The 24,051-nt window shown below is 72.3% G+C and overlaps 6 protein-coding genes and 1 long non-coding RNA gene across 13 annotated transcripts; 3 read left to right on the top strand and 4 right to left on the bottom strand.

Moving 5' to 3' along the window:
* The first annotated feature begins 128 nt into the window (after positions 1-128).
* WBP1 (WW domain binding protein 1) lies at positions 129-1,956 on the top strand. Its single transcript, XM_031588069.2, has 4 exons — positions 129-271; positions 426-528; positions 594-755; positions 851-1,956. The coding sequence occupies exons 1-4, from the start codon at positions 209-211 to the stop codon at positions 1,519-1,521; spliced, it is 999 nt and encodes a 332-aa protein (XP_031443929.1). The 5' UTR covers positions 129-208; the 3' UTR covers positions 1,522-1,956.
* A 184-nt stretch (positions 1,957-2,140) lies between these two features.
* On the bottom strand, positions 2,141-4,924 carry MOGS (mannosyl-oligosaccharide glucosidase). The gene is made up of 4 exons (XM_031588063.2): positions 4,577-4,924; positions 4,291-4,508; positions 3,999-4,192; positions 2,141-3,927 (listed from the first exon to the last, which is right to left on the bottom strand). The coding sequence occupies exons 1-4, from the start codon at positions 4,914-4,916 to the stop codon at positions 2,217-2,219; spliced, it is 2,463 nt and encodes an 820-aa protein (XP_031443923.2). The 5' UTR covers positions 4,917-4,924; the 3' UTR covers positions 2,141-2,216.
* A 101-nt stretch (positions 4,925-5,025) lies between these two features.
* On the bottom strand, positions 5,026-8,191 carry LOC116225619 (programmed cell death protein 4). The gene is made up of 11 exons (XM_031588062.2): positions 8,039-8,191; positions 7,636-7,918; positions 7,459-7,556; positions 7,267-7,380; positions 6,839-7,060; positions 6,649-6,746; positions 6,459-6,573; positions 5,847-5,954; positions 5,672-5,782; positions 5,463-5,602; positions 5,026-5,146 (listed from the first exon to the last, which is right to left on the bottom strand). Exons 1-11 carry the CDS (start codon positions 8,093-8,095, stop codon positions 5,095-5,097), a joined length of 1,398 nt encoding a protein of 465 aa, XP_031443922.2. The 5' UTR covers positions 8,096-8,191; the 3' UTR covers positions 5,026-5,094.
* A 273-nt stretch (positions 8,192-8,464) lies between these two features.
* LOC149918337 (uncharacterized) lies at positions 8,465-9,102 on the top strand. Its single transcript, XR_016466265.1, has 3 exons — positions 8,465-8,500; positions 8,615-8,688; positions 8,782-9,102. It is a non-coding gene; the product is annotated as an uncharacterized LOC149918337 (long non-coding RNA).
* On the bottom strand, positions 8,556-12,801 carry CCDC142 (coiled-coil domain containing 142). 2 transcript variants are annotated; one of them, XM_090140005.1, is made up of 11 exons: positions 12,628-12,801; positions 12,141-12,258; positions 10,783-12,048; positions 10,597-10,683; positions 10,365-10,517; positions 10,106-10,263; positions 9,867-10,025; positions 9,633-9,747; positions 9,381-9,558; positions 9,098-9,309; positions 8,556-8,843 (listed from the first exon to the last, which is right to left on the bottom strand). In XM_090140005.1, the coding sequence occupies exons 1-11, from the start codon at positions 12,661-12,663 to the stop codon at positions 8,587-8,589; spliced, it is 2,739 nt and encodes a 912-aa protein (XP_089996131.1). In that variant the 5' UTR covers positions 12,664-12,801; the 3' UTR covers positions 8,556-8,586. The 2 variants fall into 2 exon arrangements, with proteins under 2 accessions (XP_089996131.1, XP_089996130.1); XM_090140004.1 differs by having other exon boundaries at positions 10,597-12,048.
* Positions 12,802-12,885: 84 nt separating this feature from the next.
* On the top strand, positions 12,886-17,537 carry TTC31 (tetratricopeptide repeat domain 31). Of its 6 annotated transcripts, none has more exons than XM_031588066.2 (14): positions 12,888-13,207; positions 13,495-13,578; positions 13,758-13,826; positions 13,984-14,130; positions 14,253-14,384; positions 15,159-15,261; positions 15,549-15,639; positions 15,710-15,851; positions 15,933-16,034; positions 16,105-16,180; positions 16,266-16,413; positions 16,568-16,642; positions 16,887-16,989; positions 17,069-17,537. In XM_031588066.2, exons 1-14 carry the CDS (start codon positions 12,959-12,961, stop codon positions 17,150-17,152), a joined length of 1,605 nt encoding a protein of 534 aa, XP_031443926.2. In that variant the 5' UTR covers positions 12,888-12,958; the 3' UTR covers positions 17,153-17,537. The 6 variants fall into 6 exon arrangements, with proteins under 6 accessions (XP_089996134.1, XP_031443926.2, XP_031443928.2 ...); XM_031588068.2 differs by having other exon boundaries at positions 15,198-15,261; positions 16,102-16,180; XM_031588064.2 differs by having other exon boundaries at positions 12,889-13,207; positions 16,102-16,180.
* Positions 17,538-19,882: 2,345 nt separating this feature from the next.
* Positions 19,883-22,959, bottom strand: LBX2 (ladybird homeobox 2). The gene is made up of 2 exons (XM_031588707.2): positions 22,644-22,959; positions 19,883-20,420 (listed from the first exon to the last, which is right to left on the bottom strand). The coding sequence occupies exons 1-2, from the start codon at positions 22,942-22,944 to the stop codon at positions 20,080-20,082; spliced, it is 642 nt and encodes a 213-aa protein (XP_031444567.1). The 5' UTR covers positions 22,945-22,959; the 3' UTR covers positions 19,883-20,079.
* Positions 22,960-24,051: the final 1,092 nt, after the last annotated feature.

Below are 24,051 nucleotides of genomic sequence, written 5' to 3' on the forward strand. Positions count from 1 at the left end.
GAGGAGGGCGGCGGGGGGGCGGGACCTCGGGCCGGGGAGCGATGGCGGCGGCGGAGGCTGCGGCCCGGGCGGCGGCGGGGGCCCGGGCGGCCGCCATGGGGGCGGCGGCGGCGGCGGGGGGACAGCGGCTGCTGCTGCGGGCGGCGGGGGCCGGGGCGGCCGAGCGGGAGGAGCCGGCGCGGGGCCGCCGAGGGCTGTAGGCGGCGCCATGGAGCGGCCCGGCGGCGGCGCCGAGGGGGCCTGGGCCGCGCTGCTGGGCCGGCAGCACCAGGTACGGGCGGGGCGGGCGAGGGCCCGAACGGCACCGGCACGACCGGGACAGCCCGGCACCGCCACGACCGGCCCCGTCTCGGCCCCGGCCCTCCTCCGGCGCGGGCTCGGGGCCGGGCGGGGGCCGGCCGCGATGAGTCGGTTGTGCCCCGCAGGCCCGGGAGTTCTGCCCGGGGGCGAACAACCAGCCGTACGTGTGCGAGACCGGGCACTGCTGCGGGGAGAGCGGCTGCTGCACCTACTACTACGAGCTGTGGTGTGAGTGCGGGGCCGGGGGCGGCGGGGCGGGACGGGACGGGGCGGTCACGGCGCTCTGCCCGCAGGGTTCTGGCTGCTGTGGACTGTCCTCATCCTCTTCAGCTGCTGCTGCGCCTACCGGCACCGGCGGGCCAAGCTGCGCCTGCAGCAGCAGCAGCGGCAGCGGGAGATCAACCTCATCGCCTACCACGGTGCCTGCAACTACCCCGCCTCCATGATGGACCTCAGTGAGTGATGCCCCCGCCCCGCCCCGCCGCCCCCCCCCCGCCCCTCCGTTCGCTCCGGCCGTGCCGCGCTGACCCCCCCGCCCCTCTGCCGGCAGGGATGCTGGCCTCCTTCAAGCTGCCCGCCTACGAGGAGGTGGCCCACCGGCCCAGCACGCCGCCGCCGCCCTACAGCTCCATCCTGGCGCAGCTGAGCGGGCCCCGCAGCCGCCTGGGCTCCAGCAGCCTGACGCTGTCGCCCAGCTCGGAGAACTACACCAGCTGCTCGTGCGAGTCGAGCTGCGTGACGTCCCCCAGCAGCACCTCGCTCTCGGTGCAGGTGACGGACGAGACGGAGCGCAGCCAGGCCAGCACGCCCAGCGAGGAGTGCGGCACCAGCAGCACCGGCACCGGCGCCAGCTGGGAGCTGCCCGAGGAGCCGCCCGCCCGCCCGGCCCCGCACAAACACGCGCTCTTCTCCTCCAACGTGGACTTCTTCGAGGCCGACTGCCACCGCTGCTCTGACATCGAGGAGGGCGAGGAGGAGGACGAGGAGGACGAGGAGCGGCGCGGCGCGGCGCCGGAGGAGGGCGGCGAGCATCGCCGGCACCGGCGTCTGACGGGCGACTCCGGCATCGAGGTGGGGCGCTGCCAGGAGGAGGAGGGCGGCGAGGAGAGCGAGGGCGAGGGCGCGCGCCTGCTGGGCAAGGCCGGCTCCGCGCAGCCCCAGCGCGGCATCCCGACCGAGCCGAGCAGCGCCGAGCCGGGCGCCGCTCCCCTGCCCGTGTGAGGGGCCCCGACCGGCCGCGTGGCCGCCTCCCCCCGTGACGCTGCCGCCGCCCCGCCCGGAGCGACCCGCGCCTCTCCTCCCCGCCGCCGTCGCCGCTCCCCGCCTTGGAGCAGCCGGGCTGGGGGCACCGCGGTGCCGAAGCCGCCCCTGCTCAGAGGGTCCGGGCGCGGCGTGGCCGCCCTCCCTCGCCTCCGCTCCCCGCCGCCGTCCCCGGGCTGTGGACTCTCGCCGCGGAGCCCCCGGGACGGCCCCGCCGGTACCCTGCTGCGGCACCGCCGCGCCCCGCGCCTTCCCCTCCGAACTGCTTCCAGGGAGCCGGGCCCCAGCCAGCCCGGCCGCGGGGGCAGCTCCGTCCCGCTGCAGCCTGCGGGCCTGGGTGCGGGTGGCTGGGACCCCAGTAGCGTTCCGTCATCATTAAAGAGATGTGGAATCACAGCCTTGCCGTGCTCGGCCGCGGGTTCGGGGTGCGCGCTGAGCTGCGGAGCGGCTCTCCCCGTGGGCAGAGACCCCCGTGCTGAGGCGGTGCTACACGCGGCAGCGCGGGGAAAAGCACGGAGCTGGGCTGCGGCGGCCGTGCGCGCACCGTCACGCTGACCTCCAACACAGGCGGTGACCGGCGTCACATCCAAGGTTTATTGTTGGTGCAGGACGGGAGCCCCGGGGCCGGGACCCCGCGCCGGCCCCTGAGAAAGCCACTAGTAGTCCTCGGCCATCGCCAGCACCACGAGCGCCGACCAGCCGGTGAAGGGGTGCGAGCCCTGCCCTCTGCCGGTGCTGTCGCTGTAGTGCTCCCAGAGGTAGCCGCTCTCGGCGTACTGCCGGTACAGGTTGCCGATCAGGTTGTGCCGCAGCTCCCCGTACAGCCGCGCCGCCAGCTCGCGGTGCGGCCCCGGCTGGTTGGCGTAGCCGTGCAGCGCCCGCAGCGCCAGGTAGTTGATGTTGACCCACACGGAGCCCCGCCAGTAGGGCGGGTCGTGCTCGGTGTTGCGCTGCATGTACAGCGGGCTGTCGCGGGCGAGCGAGCGCAGGCCGAAGGGCGTCCAGAGCCGCCGCTCGTCCCGCATGGCCGCCAGCACGGCGCCCAGCCGAGGAGAGTCGGGGCGCAGCAGCTGCAGCAGCAGCGGGAAGAGGCTGACGTAGCCCAGCGCGTCCACGAAGCGGGGCCGGGGCGCCTCGTGCACCACCCGCACCACCCGCGGGGCCGGGGGGGGCCGCCCGGGGGCCGCCCGCCCCGCCTCGCGCCGCAGCCCCACCGCCCGGCTGTGGTTGCCGAAGTCGGCGAAGGCGCTCAGCTCCTCGGCCCAGTGCAGCCGCTCCAGCAGCTCGTTGTCGCTCAGCGCCCTCTCCGCCTGCCGGTAGAGCTCCGCCGGCTCGCCCAGCCGCTCGGCCGCCTCCGCCAGCACCTGCGAGGCCAACGCCATCCAGCAGCGCAGGTCCAGGTGCCGCTCGTCCGCCGAGGGGTGCGAGGCGCGGGGGTAATCGTCCAGCCCCGACGCCAGCGTCTTGGGGTTGAGGAAGCGCTCGGGGTCGGCGTCGCGGCCGCGCCAGCGGAAGGTGTGGGGCAGGGGGCCGGCCTGCGTGCCGTTGTACCACTCGTACCAGGAGCGCAGGCGGGGGAAGAGGCGCCGCAAGTAGGGCAGCGGGGCGGAGCCCAGCAGCCGCCGCAGCGCCAGGAAGAGCGTGGGAGGGTTGGCGGTCTCGCTGTGCTGCACCACGAACTCGGGGGGCACTTTGGCACGCGCCTCGTCCCCCAGGATCTGCTCCCGCGGGATCCAGCCCTCGGCGTTCATCAGGTCCAGCCAATGCGCCAACACCTCGCGGCTCAGCTCGGGGTCCCAGCGCGCCAGCAGCAGCTGGTGGAAGCCTTCGTCCCACAGGAAGCCGCGGGGGAAGAAGGAGCGGGAGGGCACGGCGGTGAAGAGCGAGCTCTCGGGGTAGGGCACGGGCTGCTCGTGCAGCGGGGATCGCACCAGGGAGCGCCCGTGGAAGTAGCCCATCCCGCCCAGCATGTTGCTGAGCGCCGCCTGCGCGAAGCGGCGCTGCGAGGGCGGAAAGCCTTTGCGCTCCAGCCCGAAGGTCTCCTCGAAGCGCCGCTCGAAGGCGGCCTGGTGCCGCGCCAGCTCCGCCGTCAGCGCCGGCCCCAGCAGCGCGGCGCGCCGCTCCCGCACGCTGCCCGACTCGAAGGTCACCTCCACGCGGGCCGGCAGCCGCAGCGTCACCTGGTGCAGCAGGAGGTGGCTGCGCGGGGCCTTCGCCGTGCCCGGCAGCCCGCGGAACGCGTCCACGGCCACAAAGCGCTGCCGGGGCCCATCCGGAGGGGCGAAGACGAAGCGGTCGCTCAGACTGCTCCGCACCACGTCGGTGAGGCGGTGCAGCCCCGGGCTCCACGCGTCCAGGTAGTGGAAGCTGCGAGCGGAGAGAGGCCGTCAGCGCCCCGCAGCGCCGCGGGGCCGGGAAGCGCCGACCGCGCGGGGCACCTGCTGTACTTGACGTCCTCCCCGTCGTCCGCGGTGGGCCGGAGGAAGGCGATCTTGAAGTCGCCCAGCTCCTCCGACGTCCCCGTTACGGCCGCCAGCCGGGTGCCGTCCTCCAGCTGCGGCCGCAGCTCGCCCTGCCCGTCCGTGGCCACGTAGAAGAAGAGGGAGACGAGAGCGGCCCGGCCGTCCGCGCCCTGCAGAGGGGGTGAGACGCGCGGCAGGGCGGGGCGTGGCGAACACCCGCGGTCCCCCCTCGGGCCGCTCGCGGCACCACGAGGGGCTGCGGCCCCACCTCCGGCCGGGCGGTGACGCGCCAGCTCCAGTCCCCGCCGTGCAGCCCGCCGGGCCGCTTGACGAACTCGGTGCGCAGCAGCAGCCCTCGGTCGTGGATGTCCTGCAGGCCGAAGCGCTCGCCGTCGTGCAGCAGCCAGCCGTAGCGCCGCAGCCCGTCGCTCTGCTCGCAGGTGTGCCGCAGCTCCGCGCCGTCCCGCTGCTGCAGCCACATCAGGCCTGGGGGGGGCGGCGCTCAGACCGGGCCCGGCCGCCCCGCACCCCGCGCCCCCGCGCCCCGCACGCACCGGTGACGACGCTGCGGGGACTCCGGGTCTTCATGCCGAAGTAGACGTGCGGGCGGTAGGAGCCCCAGAAGCGGCGCGGCGCGTTGCTGGGCCCGGTGGCGCCGGGGGGCAGCGCGGGGGCGGCGGGGTGCGGGCTGACGGCGCGGGACGCCGCCCGCCACCGGCCCCACTGCGCCAGCAGGGCCCCCGCGGCCGCCAGGCCCAGCCCCAGCGCCAGCGCCGCCGCCAGCCCCAGCGCGGCGCGCCCGCCCCGCTCCCCCCGCGCCGCCCCGCGCTCCCGGGCCCGGACCCGCGCCTCCCGGGGGCCCTCGGCGCCGCGCCGCCGCCTCTCCGCCGCCATCTTGGAGACGTCATCGCAGCGCGACGCGCCCGGAAGGACGGAGCGCCGCCGGGCCGTGGCTGCGGCGCCCCCTAGCGGAGCCGCCTGCGGGAGGACTGAGCGCAGACGCGGAGCGGGGCTCCCGGCAGAGCTTTATTGTGCCCGGTGCGGACCGGCGCTGCGGGGCTCCGCCCGGCGCTCACTGCTTCACGCGGCCCCCGTCGCCCTCGCTGACGAAACGCTTCCGGCCCCTGCCAGGGGGGTGATGGGGGGAGGCCGCTGCCCCACAGCGTCCCCGCGTCCCGTACCGGCGGCCCCCCGGTGCCCCCACCCCAATACCACCCCGTACCCGGCGGCGCAGGTCTCGCGCGGCGCCCCGCCCCGTGTCCCAAAGCCGGCAGGACCCCACGTCCCCCCCACCCCCATCCCGTTCCTGGCAGGGTCCCACGTCTCCACGCCCCCGTATCCCAAACCTGGCAGCGCCCCGTGTCCCCACGTGTCCCCATGGCCCTGTCCCATAACTGGCGGTGCCCCGCACCCCCCGTGTCCCCACGCCCCCATCCGTACCTGGCAGGACAGGCATCCCGCAGTGCCCGCGTCACCACGCCGCGCTGACAGCACAGCTCCAGCAGCCGCTCCAGGCGCGCGTGGGCCAGCGGCGCATCCAGGCTGAGGTCTGCCAGTGCTGCATACACCCGCTGGAAGCCCTGCAGCCACACTGCTGTCAGCGTCGCTGTCGGTGTCGGCGCTGCCCCGCCCCCCCATCCTGTGCTGACCCGGTTCATCTGGTCCAGCGTCACCAACCCGGTCTCCCACAACACCTGCAGCAGCGTCACCATCGTCGTCACCGGCGCGTCCCCGGAGCCCTCCAGCACCATCACCACCGCCTGCAGGGACCACACATCAGTGGGGCCACGGACCCCCCCCAGCGCCGCCCGGCACAGCGCTCACCTCGTACACCAACTCGTGGTGGAAGTGCGGCACCTCCAGCGCCCGCAGGCAGCGCTCAGCCTCTGACACCTCCCCGGACAGCAGGTACTCACGCAATAACAGGTTCATCTGTGGGACACGGTACAGGCACGCGGCCATGGCACGGTGACACAGGGATGTGGAACAAGGATGTGGTGTGGGGACGTGGCACGGGGACACTGGGATGCAGTATGGGGATGTTGTGCAGGGACAAGGGGATGTGGCATGGAGGCATAGCGTGGGGGTATGGGGATGCTGCACAAGGATGTGCCACAAGAATATGGCACGGGGATCTGGTATGGGGATGTGGTATTGGACATGCGTGGGAACGTGGCACAAGGACATGGTGTGGATGCAGGGATGGCACTGGGACCAAATGAACGCAGGGATGGGAGCAGGGACACCACACGGGCACAGCCAGGGACACGTCCACAGGAGCATGGCAGGGGACATGCAGGGCACATCCGGAGACGAGGGGGAGCTGGGGGCATGGGGCACGGTGGCGGCCACAGGGATGTATGAAGGGACAAGGCACCAGCACGGAACACCAGCAGGCACCAGTGAGGCACTGGGAGGGCTCTGGTTCATGCTGACCTCCTTCACCAGGTGTTTGACGGGGCGCTGCCCACCCCCCACACCCCAAACGTTGTCCAGCCGATTGACGTCACGTTTGATGCGGAGCAGGACGGCGGCGCGATCCAGGGCGGCCCTGTGGAGCAGCAAGTGAGTGCAGGGCACGGGGTGGGCAGCGGGGTGAGGGCAGCGGGGTGAGGGCAGCATTCACCTGGCATGCTCGCAGTCTACGCGGCCTTTGTAGCGCTCCAGGAAGCCCAGGGGCAGTGCGTGGTCGGCCACCGCCCGGGCAATGAACTGCCCCAGCATCTGTGGGGGACACGGGGTCGGCATGAGGACCCCCGACCCCACGCCCACTCCCCACCATGGCCCCATCCCCAACCGCACATCCCCGCCAGCACCTGGGGGGCTTCGGGGGTGTCGAGGATGAGGTCGGGGAGGTCCCGCAGCATCTTGTCGAAGGCCCAGGCAACGTCCTCGGGGCTCAGCACGCGGCCCACCAGGTCAGACAGCAGCCGTGACGTCAGCTCCCTGTGGCTCGCTTTGCCCTCCAGCGCCAGTGCCACCGCCAGCGAGGGCACCGCGTGCCGCCGGCCGCCCAGGTTCAGCCCCCGCAGCAGCTCCTGCGCCCGGCACCGCAGCACCGGTGGGTGCCCACACCCTGCCCTGTGCCACGGCCTGGCCCAAATGCCCTCCAGCACTACAGTGCCTCCCATCCCCTCAAGAGACTCTGCTCCTTCCTGAGGGCTCCCACCAGCCACCTCCCCGCGCAAGGGCTCCACCCCACGGACCTTCCTTCCCCCCACGGGTCCCCTCACCCCCGACGCACCACGACCTCGCTGGTGTCCCCATGTTCGAAGTACTCCAGCACCATGGGCTGCACGTTCTGCTCCAGCTCGTCCTCCTCCAGTTCGGGCACCACGGTGGCATAGACCGTGTCCCCCTGTGGGGTCGGACGGGGGGCTCCAGTGGGGCACCCAGTGGGATGGGTGCGGGGCAGCAGGGGGGGGCAGGGTCATACCTGCGCCACTTCATCATAGTTGGGGTCGCGGGAGTCGGGCTCCTGGTAGCCGTACACCACGCCGGGGGCCCCCCACACACCTTTACCCCCCGCGCCGCCTGCAGCGGGCACAGGAGGGGCTCAGCCGGGGGGCACGGCGCGCACCCCACAGGGGCTGCGGGGCCACCCCGCACTCACCTTTCTTCGGCAGCCCGCGGCCCTTCCCGCCGCGCGATCTGCGGTCGTGCGCTCTGCCCTTGGGGCTGCCGGGCTCGGCGCCCGGCTCCTCGGCCGGCGGCTCCCGGGCGGAGTCCCGGGACGAGGTGCGCCGCAGCCGCCGCTTGGCCTTGGCCCTGAGCCGCGCCTCGTGCAGCAGTTTCTCCGGGGGAGCCCAGGACCGCGCCCCCCCGGCGCCGTCTTCCCCCTCTTCTTCCCCACCCTCCTCCTCCTCCTCCTGCTGCTGCTGCTCCGCGCTCGGGCCCTGCGTGCACGGACGGCCCGTCACCGCGCGCCCCGACGGGACCCCCGCGGCCCCCTCCCACCCACCGCCCCCGGCGAGGAACCCCCGGCACCGCTCAGGGGCTCCGCTCCCGATACTTGCCGCGGCGAACGGGGCGCGGGCGGCAGCGCCCGGTTCGGCCGTGCTGGCGGCGGACATCCCGGCGGCACCGGGACCGGAGGGAGGGGAAGGGGCGCGCTGCTCGGCCGGACCCCGCCCCGCCGCGCGGAGGAAGTGACCGGGAGGAGCGGCGGCATCATGGGAGCCGTAGTCCCACCGGCACCGCGGGAAACAAACGGGGTGCGGGGCGGGCGGGGGTCCCGACGGCCCCCGTGCACGCGCGGACACCGCGTGGGGGAATCTCAGACCCCTCCGTGGATGCTCGTGGCCGGGATCCCTGGGCACGACCACGGGGAACCGCACACACTGCGGATGGAGCTCAGAGGCGGTGGGGACGGAGCCCCGCCCGGTGTCCCCGCGGGGGCACGCGCGCAGGACAGCGGCAGCGCCGATGGCAGACGGTGGCGGGGCGGGGAGCGACGCGCCCGGATGCTCGCGGCCACGGTACGGGCCCGGTCCTCCCGCGCGAGACCCCAGGGACCGAGACAGAAGTCGGAGCCCAGCGCCGCGTCGCTTTATTTTGGCCGCGCTCAGCCCTCGGGGCTCTTGGCCATGCAGGGCAGCCCGGGGACGCGCCAGCGCCGCGCACCGTGCAGCCGCAGCGCCAACCACTGCTGCTGCCCGCCCGACAGGTAGGACTCGGGGGGGCCGCCGCGGGGCCGGCCGGGGGGCTCCGCGCCGGGAAGGGGCGGCGGGGGGCCCGCTGAAGGCCCCGCTGCCTCCAGGGTCTCCAGGCTGTGCAGGCTGCTGGCGCCCAGCTCCTGTGTGCGGGCACCGTGGTTGGAGCCTAGGGGTGAGAGGAGACGGAGTTGGGGGAGGGAGCGCGGTGGGAGCTGCGGGGGCTCCCAGCTTCGTCTCCATCTTCATCTCTTTCCCAAACTTCATCCCCATCTCCATCGCCATTCCCGTTCCCACCCCGTCTCCATTCCATTTCTGTCCCCATCCCTACCTTCCCCCCATCCCCGTCCCACCTCCATTCCATCCTCGTCCCTTCCACTCCCCCCCCGTCCCATTCCGTCCCAACCCCCAAGCCCCCCTCACAGCACTGCCGCAGGGAGGGCCAGCCGTGGGGGGGCAGATACGCCTTGCCGCTGGGCTGCTGCAGGAGGCAGAGGATGGCGCCGTCCATCTGCTGGAGGACGCGCAGGGAGAGCAGCGCCTGCCTCGTGTCGGGCTCCAGCCCGTACTGCTCGCACTGCACCAGCTGCCGCACCAGCGCGAAGTCCTGCTGCAGCTGCAGAGCGCCCTGCAGGCTGCGGGCAGCGCCTCAGCACCGACCCAGCGCCCCCCCCGGACCTCCCCCCCCCACCGGCTCCCTCCGGACCTGAACTTGATCTTCTGGGCCAGGATGTGATCCATCCACGCCTCCACGAAGGCCGTCATCACCCGCGCCAACGTGGGCACCTGGGAGTCGCGGGGCAGCAGCTGCGCGCCCTGCAGCACCTGGCCCAGCACCGTCTGAGCCGCCGCCGCCGCGTATTCGCTGGGGGAGCTGGGCAGCTCTGCGGGGACACGGCGTCAGCCCCGCGGCCCCGTCCTTGGGGGGGGGGGAAGGGGATGGGGGACCGCCACCCACCGGCTCGGAGGCCGAGCCTCCAGTGCCTGCCCAGCGGCATGGTCTGGTCGAAGATCTCTGCCGACATCCGCTTGCAGTCGGTGGAGAAGAGCTTCAGCACATCCCCCGCAAACAGCTGCGAGCGGAGAGGCCCGATGGGGCAGCGCCTCCGCGGGGCCAAAGCGCTGCCTCCCGTTGCGCTGCACTGCGCTGCCTGCCGGCTGCGGGCCCCCGGAGCTCCGGCGGCGGCCGTACCTGGATGCTGGCGGCCGCGGAGCGGATCTGCAGGCACAGCCACCTCTCGTGCTGGGAGCGCAGCCGCCGGTGGGGCGCGAGGTGCTGCGGGCCGTCCTCGGGCTCCGGGAAGGCTGCGTTCACCAGCACCTCCAGCGCGTCCGTCTCGGCCTTCAGCAGCTGCGGAGCGGACGGCGGTGACCTCAAACCGCCTCCGGGGCCGCGGCGCAGCCCCGCACCGCGCCGAGCCCCGCGCCCACCTGCAGGTCTCCCTGGGTGACGAGCAGGAACTGCTGCAGGGACCACGCCGCCAGGTACTGGAAGGCTTTGCCCATCAGCCAGGAGCACGAGGCCTGAGCCGTGGCCAGGCAGCAGCCCAGCAGCTGCTGGCGCAGGCAGGGCGAGCCGAGGGGGCCGCCTGGGGGGCAGAGCGGGGGGGGGGGGGGAGGGGGGGAGCGTCACGCAAGAGCTGAGAGGGGGATCGCCCCCATCCCCGCGTTCCGGCAATGCACCGCTCACCCTCCGAGCCGTCCGGCAGGTTCCGCAGGGCGGAGTGCAGGGCCGGGTAGAGCCGCTGTAGGAGCCGCGCCGTGCCGCTGTGCGCCGCGCCGTCTGAGCGCTCCGGCACCGCGCAGCGGTCACTCAGCCCAGAGCCCAGCGCCAGGGCGAAGTCTGTGGGGAGACGCGATGCGAGCGGTGCCGGGAACTGTACGGGACATCCCCCACCCCCCCCTTCTACCCCCACGCGTACCTCGGTGCCAGGCGAGCAGGGCACCCCGGCACTGCAACCGCCGGCACAGCCGCCCCAGCTCCTCCTCGCACTCCGTGGGGATGCGGGCTGCGGAGGGACAGCTCTGAGGAACGGCCCGGGGCCGCTCGGCTCCCGCGTGGTGCCGGCGTTCCGTGGAGGCAGCCGAGCCGCCCCTCCCGCACGTACCGAGACTGAGCGCCCGCTGCAGCTCCCGCGCGACGCCGGAGGCGCGTCCCGTCCCGCCGGCCGGCAGCTCCAAGCGGGGGCCCAGCGCGGCGCCGGCCGCCTCCCAGCACAGCGGGCGGTACCGGGCGTGCAGAGCCTCGGCCGCCGCCGCGTGGGTCGCGTCCAACCAGCGCACCGCCTTGCAGGCCGAGCCCGGCCGCGGGGACGGAGCCGCGGGGCTCTCCGTAGGAACGTCGAGGGCGGAGCGCCAAAGGCCGTCGGCGGACGCCACCAACACCTGCAGCACGGGGCTCACGAGCCGCTCGTCCTCGCGGCACAGCGCCCGCAGCGCCTCGGGGAGGCTCCGCGCCGCCTCCCGTCCCGCATCCTCCTCCTCCGCGACGAAGCCGCCGTCTCCGTGCCGCAGGAGCCGTGCGAGGCTCTCGGCCGTCCGCCGGCCCCGCTCGGCCGCCAGCAGGGCCAGCACCCGCCGCAGGGGGAAGGCGCGGGGCGGCATCCCGGCGGCCCAGCCGGCGCCGGCGGCCGAGCGAGCGGAGCCCGGCTCCGGGTCCAGCTCCTCCAGCACGCGGTTGTAGATCTCCAGGCCCTGGAAGAGGTCGGCGAGCAGCGCCGGGGGGGTCCCGTCCCGCGCCGCACCGCGCAGCGCGGCCTCCAAGCGCTCCTCCAGCAGCCGCGCCGCCTGCAGCGCCAGCAGCCCCAGCGCCCGCCGCATGTGAGCCACGGCCTCGCGCCGCCGCAGCAGCAGCGGCCGCAGCCACGCGTCGCCCCGCATCCGCCGCCGCAGCGCGGCCCAGTGCCCGGCGTGCGTCCGCAGCTCCTCGCACAGCGCCCGCAGCGGCCGCGGCTCGGGGCTCAGCAGCCGGCGGACGAAGTCGGAGGCGGCCTTCAGGCGGCGGCTGTAGTGCCGGGCCAGGCGCAGCTGGTGGCGGTGCTGCAGCAGGGCGTGCAGGGCGGCGCAGCGCTCGGCCACGCGCGGATGCACGGCGTGGTAGCAGAAGGCGTCGGCGGGCGGCGGCAGCACGTGGCCGCGGAAGGTCTCGGTGCGCGGATTCTCCCAGGCGCGGAAGGCGCGGCGCAGCCCCCGGAAGCTCTGCTCCACCTGGGCCGCGCGGGGGCCGAACTCGGCGTCCTCCTCGTCGCTGTCCGAGGCGGAGGAGCCGCCGGGGCGGGGGGAGCGCAGGCGGAGGATCCCGGGACCGACGCAGCTCCGCAGAATCGCCTCCGCCTTCCGCAGGGAGCGGGCCAGGCCGCCCGGCGAGGGGCCGCCTGCGGGACGGAGCGCCGCCGGTGGAACGCGGGGCCCGGGGCCGCCGGGGACCTCGCGGTACGGCGCGGGACCGGGAGTGCCGGGCGCTCACCTGGCTCCGTGCGCTCCGCGCCGCTCCCGGGCAGGGCGGGCAGGAGGCCTCGCGGCGGCACGCGGGCCATCAGCAGCAGCAGCAGCGCGTCCAGCCCGGGCCCGTCGGCGCCCAGCAACTGCCGGCACGGAGCGGTGGGGGCGGGGCAACCTCAGCTCCTGGCCCCGCCCCCCGCCCTCCTCGGCCAATCGCCGCCAGCCGTCTGCAGCGAGGGGCGGGGCGACGCCGCGCGCGGGGGCGGGCGCCGTTGCCATGGAGACGCCGCCGGCGCCCCGGCCGTGGGTTCGCGGCCCGGCCGTAGATTCGCGGCCCGGCCGTGGGTTCGCGGCCCGGCGGCAGCCCCGGCCCCGGCTCCGAACTCGGCCCCGTCGACGGGCGCGGCTCCGGTCCGCCCGCCCGCCGCCCCCAGCGCGGCTCTGTCCCGCGCTCCCGGCCCACAGCGCCCCGCTACCGCCACGATCCCCGCCGCCCGCTCCGCGGCCCTCACCTGCAGGCACGGCCTCGCGCAGCGCCCGTCCTCCATTCCCCACAGCGGCGGCGGGACGTGGCGGAAATGAGCTTAACCGCAGCGCTAATCCGGCGGCGCCCGGGGGACACCGGGACGGCGCGGGGGCGGCGCCGGCCCTGACGCGAGCGCTCGGCGGCGCTTGGACCTAGCGGGCCGCCGTCCCGCCCTCGTCCAAGATGGCGGCGGCCGCCTCGCGCCCCGCCTGCGCCCGACTTCCGGCGTCCGCCCAGCGGGCGCTTCCGGTCGCGGTGGGCGGTTCCGTTCCGCCGCGTTTCGCTTTCGTTTGGCGGCGGCTCCGCCCCGGGCGGCCATGGGGGACGTTCCGGGGCCGGGGCTCGGCTTCGCTCCCTTTGCGGTGCCGGGTTGGTTCTGCCCCGAGTCCGACGAGGAGGAGGCGGAGGAGGAGGAGGAGCGCTTCGCCCCGACCTTCGGCCGCCCCCCGTTCGCTCTCTACGGGCCGTACGGCGATCCGCTGCTCGCCCCCCCGCGCGGCTTTACGGACGCGGATGCGGAGCCGCGCGGGCTGAGTGCGGCGCGGAGGCACCGCGTTACGGCCGAGGTGAGCGCCGCCCCGCCGCGGCCTTCGCTCCCTCCGCTCCGACCCCCTCCGACCCGCTCCGCTCTGCTCGGCCGCCCCTCGGCTCCGTTCTGCCGCTCCGGGGCTGAACCGTCCCTGCTTCTGCCTTCCCGCGGCGCCCCGCTGCGATCCCGCCCGGCTCCGGGGCTCCCGCGGTGTCCCCACGGTGTCCCCACCACCCCGCAGCTGCCCGGCTGCTGGCTGCGTGTCCCAGCCCTGCCCCGCAGCAGGGGGCTCACAGTCATTCACCAGCAGCTCTCCTTCCCCAGGAAGCGGAGAAGAACGCCATGGAGCTGCTCGCAGAAGAGGAGAGGATGAAAAAGAAAGCAGAGAAAAAGAAACTGAAGAAGAAGGTGGGTGTGTGACGCTCACACAGCGCCCCTGGGCGCCTGCATCTCTTCCTTATGAGCCGTGCTCTGTTTATCCTCTGCCCGCAGCTCATCAGGCAGTGAGCTGCACCCCAGGGCGTGTGCTGGGTTTGTTCTGCGCCGTGCTGGTGCCAGCTCACCGTTTCTTTATTTCTGGTTTCCAGAAGCAGAAAGACCGGAGGAAACAGGAGAAGTTGGAACAGGAGCTGAGGAGCAAGCAGGCGGCTGCGTCGGTGAGCAGCTTTGCACCAACCTGGGGCGGGCAGCCCTGGGCACAGCACCGGGCAGCAGCCTTTTGGAGCTGCCTCAGGGGGCTCCTACAAACCCCCAGACACCAGGAGCCGGGGCTGCTGGGAGCAGAGCCCATTCTCTGCCCTCCTCTGTCTGCAGAGCACCGCATCCCTGCCCAGTGCTGTAGGTGCTGCTTACGGGGACACCAGCAGTGCTGAGGAGGAGAGTGGCTGCCTGGCCTCCAGCCCCTCCCAGCGCCTCCAGGATCGTGCAGAGGAGGGAGTGGGGGATCTGGAGGGGATAGAGGTGAGAGTGGGATGCCTTGTGGCTGTGTCAGCCCTGCGCAATGACAGCTGTGGCCCTGAGTGCCACCAGCCCCACAGCCAGGGCATGCAGCTCTGCACGGCTCCCATCCCTTGTTTTCCTAGGATGAACTGGATTTGAGTTGCACCTTTGTCATCAAAGCATGGCAGAAGGCGGGTGTGAAGCTGCCAGCACCTGCAAAGGATAAATCAGTCAGAGCTGATGCTGCAGAGCCCAACAAGAGGCTGCAGGAGGGGGTGAGTTGGATCCCAGTCCTCAGAGGGGCATCTCCACACATGAGAAGTGTGCTGCTCAGTGTAGGTGGTCTGCAGGGCCTCTGCCCCAAGGAGTCTTGGATGGGGTGGGGGCAGACCAACTCTTTGAAAGGGTAGATAACAGCAGGACAAGGGGAAGTGGATTTAAGTTGAGGGAGGGAAAATTGAGGTTGGATGTCAGGGGGAAGTTGTTTGCTGTGAGAGTGGTGAGGTGCTGGAACAGCTGCCCAGAGAGGCTGCGGATGCCCCGTCCATCCCTGGAGGTGTTCAGGGCCAGGTTGGATGGGGCCCTGGGCAGCCTGGGCTGCTGTGAAATGTGGAGGTTGGTGGCCCTGCATGTGGCAGGGGGGTTAGAGCTTCATCATCCTTGAAGGCCCAGTCCAACCCGGGCCATTCTGTGATTCTAGAGGTGTTCAAGAGCCTGGGGCTGGGCAGAGGGATCCCCAGTGCAGCTGGCCCTGTGGCTGACACAGTGTGATGATCCCAGGGCCGGGGTTTGGTGCCCAGGTGGTGATGGGGACACTGTGTTCATCCCATGCTGTAGGCTGGGAGCTGTGGCAGCTCCTCTGTAGCCTCTCATGGTTTTATGGAGCTGGGCGGGGTGGGGCATCCTCTGCCCTCCCCCAGCAGCTCTGCGAGCTAAGGCACAGCAAGGAGGAATGCCCACACACCAGGGACAGCAGCTGTGCCTGAACCTCTGCTCCTGGGCTGGGGCAGGAGCTTGAGCCCCCACTGCCCTGTATGGCTGCCCCACAGGCACCTGAGCCCCCACTGCCCTGCATGGCTGCCCCACAGGCACCCAAGCCCGAGCCTGCACCCTTGGACACAAACATGTTGGAGCAGAGCCTGATTCTTGCAGGTCAGTGCCTCGGGCATCCCTGGGCAGCAGGAGGCAGAGGGTGGGCTCTGCTCTGCTGCGTGCCAGCTTCGGGGGTAGGTTTGCCCCCAGGAGGGCTGTGCTAGACACACATCCTTGTGCTTATCACCATTTGTGGGTCTGCACGGCTCCTGTCTGTCCCCAGAACACCTTTCCCACGCAGCTGGGTGCAGGCACAGTGCAGAGCTGCACCGTTCCCAGCAGAGCCCTGCACTCCCCGGCTGCGCTGCCTGTGTGCTGGTCAGCAGCGGGCGATGCTCTCCCTGCAGGCTGTGGCTACCAGGCTGCCATGCAGGAACGCTACACAGAGGCTGTGCAGGCCTTCACCGAGGCCATAAAGCTGAACCCCAGGGAGCACCGGTGAGCGGTGGGCTGTGGGGACTGGGCAGCATGCCCTGAGCCTGTGCTGGTGACCGTGCTGCCCCCCCAGGCTCTTTGGGAACCGGTCATACTGCTACGAGAAGCTCCAGCGGTACCAGGAGGCACTGAGAGATGCCCAGATGGCCCTGGAGCTCCAGCCCAGATGGCCCAAAGGCTTCTTCCGCAAGGGCAAGGCGCTGTGGGGGCTGAAGGTAACGTGGCAGGCAGGGCTGCAGGGCTCAGCACGGCCCTGTGTCCCCATGGGCAGCGGCTCAGCCGCTCTCTGCTCCCAGCGCTACGCCGAGGCCAGGGACACCTTTGAGCAGCTGCTGCACCTGGAGGGTGCCCACGCTGATGTAGCCACCCAGCTGGAGGCCTGCCAGATGCTGCTGCAGGTGAGCTCCGGCCCTGCTGCTGCCTCCACATTGCTGCCCTGTGGGCTCTGACCCCTCTGCCCTGCAGCAGAGCAGCCTCCACGATGCCAGCAGCCCCAGGGACATTCCTGTGCTGGAAGCTGGGGAGCTGCTGACACCCACCTCCGGTAAGGGACCTTTGTGGTGGTCCTGGGGTTGGGCTGTGGGTTCTGAGGGTGCGAGGGATGGTACTGAGCCCTGAGAGCTTCTCAGCAGATGAGTGTGTGAACGGGAGCTGCAGCGATGCAGACATGAGTGGCTTCGTGACCGTGGTGAATTCAAGGAGCCACTCGAAAAGCCACGTGCGGACCACGGCCACAGCAAGCCCCAAGCACACGCTGCCTTCACAGCACCCTGCCAGGTAGGGCTGGGAGGCTGGCACAGGAGAAGGGGCTGCTGGGTCCACGGGCTGCTGGGGGGCTGCCCGCGGGGGTCAGTGAGAGCACTGCAATGGAGCTGGGGATGCACGGAGCAGGGCAGGGGGGTGGGCTGCTGGTGACGGTGCTGTTTGGCAGGGACTGCTATCCTCTGTGGGTTGGGAACATCACCTTCAAGATCACCAAGAAAGTGCTGCAAAACTGCTTCAGCCGGTGAGTGCCCTGCAGTGCCCGTCCCTCCACATCACCATCCCTGGTAGGACCTGATGGCACCGCACCCCCCCTCCCCCACGCTGCCCGGTCTGTGACTGTCCCTGCGCTGGGTTCCTGTTCTCTCTGCTCGCAGGGAGCAAGCCCTGCTCCATCACAGTGCAGCCCGGCCGCGTTCTGCTCCGTTTCCCCTTCCCTGCAGCGGGGGGTGTCCGGGGGCGGCTGGCTGAGCTGCCCCACCACGCAGGTTTGGGCAGATCCAATCCATCCGGCTGCTCCCGGAGAAGCGCTGCGCCTTCATCAACTTCCACCAGAAGGCAGCGGCAGAAGCGGCGTACGGAGCCATGCTGGTGAGCGCCGCGCCGGGGGCTGCCGCGCCCTCTGCTGCAGGATGGGCGCACGGCGCTGACGGCCGTCCCCCCCCCGCAGGGCGCTGACCTGGAGGGCTGCCGGCTGGTGCTGCAGCTCAAACACCCGTCCCACGCCACGCCGCCGCCTCGACAGCGCCCGTAGGACCCTCCGTGGGGGCTCCCGAGCCGGGAACCTTCCTCATCTCGCGGGGTGCAGAGCGGGACCCCGGTGGGCGCTGCCCCGTGCGCTGCTGGCCCCGCAAAGCAGCTCGGAGTGCTGCGGGAGCTCGGGGCCGCACGCCGGGCTTTGGACCACGCGCCTGCTGCAGCCTCGTGTGCCTTCTCCCCGCAGCAGCCGGGCCGGCCTCATCCCACCGCCCCACTGCTCCTACCTCGTACCCCCGGCGTGGCTGTGCCTCGTGGCTGCAGCCCGGGCTGCGCTGCCCTGGTGCCTCAGGCCGGTACCGGGCGGGTCGGTACCCACAGGGACGGCCCTTCCTGCAGGGATGTGTACCTGCTGTGGGTTTCTTAATAAAAGCGAGAGCCGACAGTGCCTTGCATTGCTCTTTCCCTCAGCCTGGACCCCTTCCCGTGATGGGAAACCCCGGGCCGGGCGGAGAGCATCTTGGGGTGCCTGATGCCCCCCGGGATACCCAGCAGTGGGGGTCCCGTAGCATGGGAGTGGGGCGCTGGGTGCTCCGGTGCTGCTGCTCACAGAGTGAAGCGTGTGGTGCCGTTTGTGGGTGAGGAAACCGCGGGGCAGCGTCTCTGGGGGGGGGGGTGGATTAATATGCAAATAGGCGGCGGGGAGAAGGAGCGCGGGAGACAGCGAGTAATTAATCACTAGTTAAAAGAAATTAATACCAACAGCAGAGGTTGTCAGGAAACAGCGGTGGAGTTAATCATCCAGAAAATTGGAAGAGGAAAGAGATGAGAGTGTGGGGAGAAGGGAAGAGAGGGCTGAGGCTGACGGCTCCGCTGGTCAGCGTCACAGCACGGCGTGGCACGGCACGGCACGGCACAGCGTGGCACTGCGTGGCACAACAGCTGCCCGGAGCCCATCGGGATGGACGCACCGTGTGTGGGTGCACGCGGGTGTGAGCGTGGCCCCGTGCCGGGGAGCGGGAGACACGCGTGGCCGCAGTGCGGGGCTCCGTGCCCGATGCGGGATCCCACACCCGCGGCTGTTCCCGGGCTGAGCCCCTCTGTGCGGCGCTGGGAAGCACCGTGCCCCGGGGGGGGGAGGGCTGCACACCGCCCGGCCCCGCAGCCGCTCCCACCCCGATCAGCTGCACCCCGGGACGGGGCTGGGAGCCGAGGGGGGCTGGGATGGGCTGGGGGCCGCGGCTGGGGGCCGCACCACAGCTGCCCGGTACTGATAGGGGATGGAGGAGCGGGGGGGCCGGACTCGGTTCCTCCTGCGAGGATGGAGAGAAGACCCACGGGCTGAGCTGTGCGTCACCCAGCGCGGCCTCCTGCCGGGGGAGGGGCGGGGGGCCCCGAGGGCCGGGGGGCTGCGGGGACGGCCAACAACCCCCCCCTCTGCGTTATCCGCTCCCTGTCCTCGCTGCGGCTGCGCGACAGTCGGGCGCTCGTGCGGCCGACGTGAGCCGTCGGCTGCGGGGCGAGGGGGGGGGGCGGGTGGGGCTGCCCTTCCGCTTTGCTCACCCGTCGTGGAACGGACGGTTGTGGCCGGAGCGCTTCGGGGGCTCCGCACCGCCCTGCTGGGGATCACGGCTGCGGGAACCGCGGCTCGGGGAGCGGCTCCTGTGAGCTGTGTGCAAACCCGCAACTGCGTGTGCGAATCCCCCCGTGACCCCCCCGGAGGAGGGCAGAAGATCCGGCCCCGTATCAGCACCGGGTGCACTTGGGGAGCCCCGGACCCCCCCCACCCCTGGGCCGGATTCCTTCCCGGCGCTGCAGGATCGCAGCCGCAGCCCCCGCGCCCCCCGCAGCCCCCACCCCCGCACGCTCCTACCTGTCAAATTAAACGCGATTCCCCGCGGGGAAACGCTCAAAGGCACTTTCAGGGCTAAATCTCATTTTTTTCCCCCCTCCCCCTCTGCCGCAGCGCTGGGGGAGGGGAGGGACAATGCAATTAAGAACGGAGCGATGACGGCGGAGCGGCCCCGCGCGGAAGTTGGCGGCGCTGTAATTGGATCGGGCGGGTTCGGATGGCTGCGGGGGGGCACCGGCGGGCGGTGACAGACGGCCCCGGGGAGCGCTGAGGGGGCGGCAGCTGCGGGTCACCCCCCGGGGAGGTGGGGGGGGGGCGGAGACCTAGAGGTGTGACGTCACCGCAGCATGACGTCACGGACGGCTGTCGGGGTGCGCAGAGTCCTGCGTAAGGGTGGGTGGGGCGGGCACGGACAGACGGACACCGACAGACGCGTGGAGTCGTGTCTGTCTATCCGTGTGTTCATACGTCCGTGTGTTCCCGTGTCCCTCTGTCACCCCCTCCCTCTGTCCCCGTGTCCCTGTGTTCCCCCATCCATCCCCATCTCTCTGTCCCCATTTCTGTCCGTGCCCGTGTCCGCGTGTTCCCATGTCCGCGTGACCCCGCGTTTGTGCGTCCCGTGCTCTGGTGTCTCTGTGCATCCCCACGTCCGTATGTCCCCATGTCTTTGTGTTCCCGTGTCTGTCTGTCCCCGTGTCTGTGTCCCTGTGTCCCCGTTCCCCTCTCCTCGTGTTCCCCCATCCCTGTGTCCCCGTGTCCCCCTCTCCACGTGTCCCCATGTCTGTGTGTCCCAGTGTGTGTACCTGTGTCCCCCCATCCCTGTGTCCCCGTGTCCCTGTGTCCCCGTATCCGTGCGGCCCCATCCCCGTGTCCCCACGTCCGTGTGTCTCCATGTCCCCCCGTCCCCATCCCCGCCCCCCGCCGCGCCCCGCTCCCCGTTAAGGACATGTCCCCTTTATTCCACATATATACACGGGGCGGACCGGGGCCCGGCGGCGGCCGACGGACGGACGCGGGGGGGAGGAGGGTGGAGGTGCGGGGGGGGGGGAAATAAAATTACAAGAAAACAGAAATAAAGCGGAAACAAAGAGGACGGGAGCACCGCACCGACCCCCCCCGGCCCTCCCTCCCTTTCAGGCCCCCACGTCGATCTCCTCCTCGGACAGCTCCGCGGGGCCGGGAGGGGCCGGGGGGGGTTCCCGCAGCCGCAGCGCCTGCAGAGAGGCCACGTCGGCGCGCATCTCGTCCAGGTCGCGCTTGAGCTTAGCGCGGCGGTTCTGGAACCAGGTGATGACCTGCGCGGAGCTGAGCGCCAGGCGCTGCGCCAGTTGGTCGCGGTCGGCGGGGGACAAATATTTCTGGCGCACGAAGCGGCGCTCCAACTCGAAGAGCTGCTGGTTGCTGAACGCCGTGCGCGATTTGCGCCGCTTCTTCGACGTCGGGCGCTGCGCGAGGGCGCTCAGAGGGTCCCGACCTGCGGGGTGAGGGGGAGACGGCGTCAGAGCGGCAGAACCGGCGCCGAAACCGGCACCGAAACCGGGATCGGCCCGCGGGGCCCTGCCGGGCAGAGCCAAGCGGAGCGGAACGAGACCGGGCCCGTCTCGGCCGTGTGAAGCAAACCGGGCCGGGCCGAGCACCGCACTGCTGAGCCGAGCCGAATCGCGCCGAGCGTTACAGCACTGAGCCCAGCGCAGCATTATTCTGCCGAGCCGTGCCGTGCCGAGCCATGCGTTACATCGCCGAGCTGAGTTATATCGCCGAGCCGAGTCGTGCCGAGCGTTACAGCACTGAGCCCGGCCCAGCTTTATATTGCCGGGCCGAGCCGAGCCGTGCTGAGCATTATATTGCTGAGCCGAGCCGAGCCGAGCCGAGCATTATTACCGCTGAGCCGAGCCAAGCCGGGCCTTATATTGCTGGCCCGAACCGTGCTGTGCAGAGCGTTAATTTGTTGAGCCGAGCCGCGCCAGGCAAAGCCGTACTGAGCATTGGATTACTGAGCTGAGCCAGACCGTGCTGGGCCTCATAATACTGAGACGGGCTGGGCCGGGCCGGGCCGAGCTTTGTATTGCCGAGCCAAGCATTTTGTTATGATCCGGGCCGTGCCGAGCGTTATGTCGCTGAGAGGAGCGTTGCCGAGCCGGGCTGTGCCGAGCACTGCATTGCCGTGCCGTGCCGTGCCGTGCTTGGTCCCGGTCCCGGCCGTGGCCCCGCTCGTTGCACCGCACGGCGCTCCGTTCCGCCGCACATCGGCCCCGGCCGCCGCCTCCCTCCGCCCCCCGCAGCCCCGGCGCTGCCCGCCGGCTCCGCTCCGGTTCCTCCCGCGGGGACGCCCGCTGCGGGCCGGGCTCAGCGCGGTGCCCGTGCCGGGGCTGCCCTGCGGCCGTCCGGAGCTCCGCGTCCCGAGCGCTCCGGGTTTTGCCGCTCCGTTCCGTGCCGTCGCCCGGCTCCCGGCTGCGGCGGAGCTCCGAGCCCCGACCCGGCAGAGCTTCGGTGCGCCGTGCGGAGCCCGACGCGGCAGCTCCCCTCCGCGCTCGGGAACGGCTCCCACCGGCCCGATCCTCCCGCGGCTCCGAGCGGCCCCGGAGCCCTCCTGCTGTCCCGCCGAGCCCCGCAGCGCCGAGCCGAGGCCGTCCGGAACGGCTCCGTCCGTGTGTCCGCCCGAGCGGAATTCGTTCGTTGCAAAAGAGAGCCCGAGGTGATCCCGGTTCTGTCCGCGTCCGTCCCGGTCGGATTTTTTTGCACCACCCGCTGCCGCTGTCCGAGTAACGATCCTTTCATTTTCGCTAATTGCCGCTGTCCCGATCCGTGTGCGGCTTTCTCCGCTAATTCCGAGAGCTCCGATCCGTCCTTCCGCGTCCGCGACTCCCTTCATTAACGGCATTTTTCGTTAATCGAGATCGCAGCGATCGCTCCGGGCTCCGTCCGCGCGTCCGCCCGGCTGCGGGAGTTCCGCGTTCGTTCGGGAATCCCGAGCGGTCCGTCCGTCCGCGGCTCTCCGGGCGGCGGTCTGCGTTCATCGCCCGTCCGTCTGTCCGTCCACGCAGCGATTTTCCGTTAAGCGCAGAACGGCGTCGCGTCCCGTGCCGGTTCGGTACCGGTGGCGGTCGGTCGGTGCCGCGGGGCCTGGAACCGCGCGGAGCGTTCGGAGGGGCCGCGACCGGGCCGGGGCTGCGCGGAGCCGCCGCGGGGCCGTTCCGGGCGACACCGAGAGCCGCAGGGCCTTCGCAGCGCAAACGGGATTTCTGCGGTAGGAGCGTGGATCGCGGCGGGGCCCGGCGGGTGGGCGCGTCCCGAAGCGGGGAACCCAATTTCAGCCCGGGCTGCGGGAAAACCGCGGCGCGGCGGCGGCTTTCGTTGAGCGATTTCGTTACCGACGGAGCCATCCGAGGCCGCTCCGCCCTGCGCTCGGTAACGGATCCTCGGCGGCCGAGGGGCCGCCGCCTCCTGCGGAACTCCGGGGCCGCCGAGGGTACGATCCGGCGCTCTCGGTACCGCGGGAGGCGAGACTCGGCCCGGCGGCGGCTCTCTCCGCGCGGCTCCCGGTAACGGCGCTCCGTTCGCGCCCGTCCCGGGGCGGCCCCGACCCCGACTTACCGGTGCCGGGCGGGGGGAGAGCAAAGAGCCCCGGCTCCGCGCCCCGCGCCCCGCCGCCGCCCCCCGCCCGCCGGCACGCACCTGCCCCGCGCCCCGCCCGTACCTTCGGCCGCCCGCAGCGCGCTCAGCTCCAGCCCGCGGAACGTCTTACTGGCGAGCTCCTCCAGCGCGCACAGCGGCGAGGACGGGGCGGTGCGGGTCGGTGCGGGTCCCGCCGCCTTCTCCGGGATCCGGGCCGGGGGAGCGCCGTGCGCGGGGGGGGAGGGCCGCGCGAGGATGTCCTCGATGCCGAACGGCGTCAGCGGCTTGTTGCAGTGCGCGGGCGGCGGCAGCTGCTCCAGCGCGGCCCGGCGGCGCTCCTCGGGCAGCGGGGGGGTCGCGGCCGCCTCCCGCGCCGAGGTCATGGCGCGGCCCGGGGCCGCCCGGTGCTGCCGGGGCCGCTCAGCGGCGCGCCCGCCTCATGCTGCCGGGGGGCGGCGGCGGATCGCCCCTCGCCGCCGCTGTCTCCTCCCGAGCATCGGCGGCCCCGCGACGGACGCGGCCGCGCTTAAAGGTCCGGTGGCTGCCCGCCCCCTCGGCGGGGGCCCGGCGGCGGCGGCGGAGCGCTCGGCCTCGCGGCGCCGAGAGCGGGCGCAGAGCTCCGGTGCGGCGGCCTTAAAGGCGCGGGGCCGGGGCGGATAACGGGGCGCCGGCGGGGGGAGGAGCCGCGGGGGCGGAGGTACCGGGGGGGGGGTCCGCTCCGCTCCGGCCCCGGGAGGGGGCGGCTGTGGGGGGGTCGGGACTCCCGCACCGGGATGCAGCACCGCGCCTCCTCCCCGCGTCCCGGGGTTAAGAGCTCCTCGCCCCCCGCTGCCCCCCCCCGCCCCCCGCGCCCGGCCCGGCGGGGTTTTACCGTCGCAGAAATTTATTATCTCCCCTGCTCCAACCCGCCCATAAAAGCGCGGGGCCGCCGCGTCTGGCAGTGATTAGGGCCGCTCCGGGTTTTGGGTTTCAGAGCGCGGCCCGACCGTAAACCCGCGGTACAAATCGCGCCGCGATCCCGACCGCTCGTAAAGGCGCGGGGACGGCCGCACACGCAGGTGAGCCCCGCACCGGCGCCGACACCCGTACCGCATCCCGCCACTGGGACCGGGGCCGCCGCGTCACCCCGTAGGGTCCCGCAGCTCTCGTCCCCATCCCGCCACGTCCTCACGGCGCGTCCCCGGGGACGGCGGGGGGCGGGGGGGTGGGGTTACGTGCTGTGGGGTCCGCGGGGAAGAGGGAAGGGAAAGGGCGTGGGGGGGTCCCCGAAGCGCGGGCCGATGCGGGGGGTTGGAAGGGGGACGTTCCGGAGGAGTAGGGGCAGAGCTCTGCAGCGTCGCGGGGCTGAGCGGGGTCAGGCTGTGGCACCGCACCCAACGCCTCTGGGGGTCTTCGCGGGGAGTCGCACCGCGCCGTGCCCCGCACGTGGGGAGGGGGCGGGGGGCACCACCAGCGGGGCGGGGGTGACCACGGCGATGACAGAAAGTGAA

This window comes from Phasianus colchicus, chromosome 4 (genome assembly GCF_987193195.1).
Source record: "Phasianus colchicus chromosome 4, bPhaCol1.hap1.1, whole genome shotgun sequence".
In the NCBI taxonomy this organism is placed as follows: domain Eukaryota; kingdom Metazoa; phylum Chordata; class Aves; order Galliformes; family Phasianidae; genus Phasianus; species Phasianus colchicus.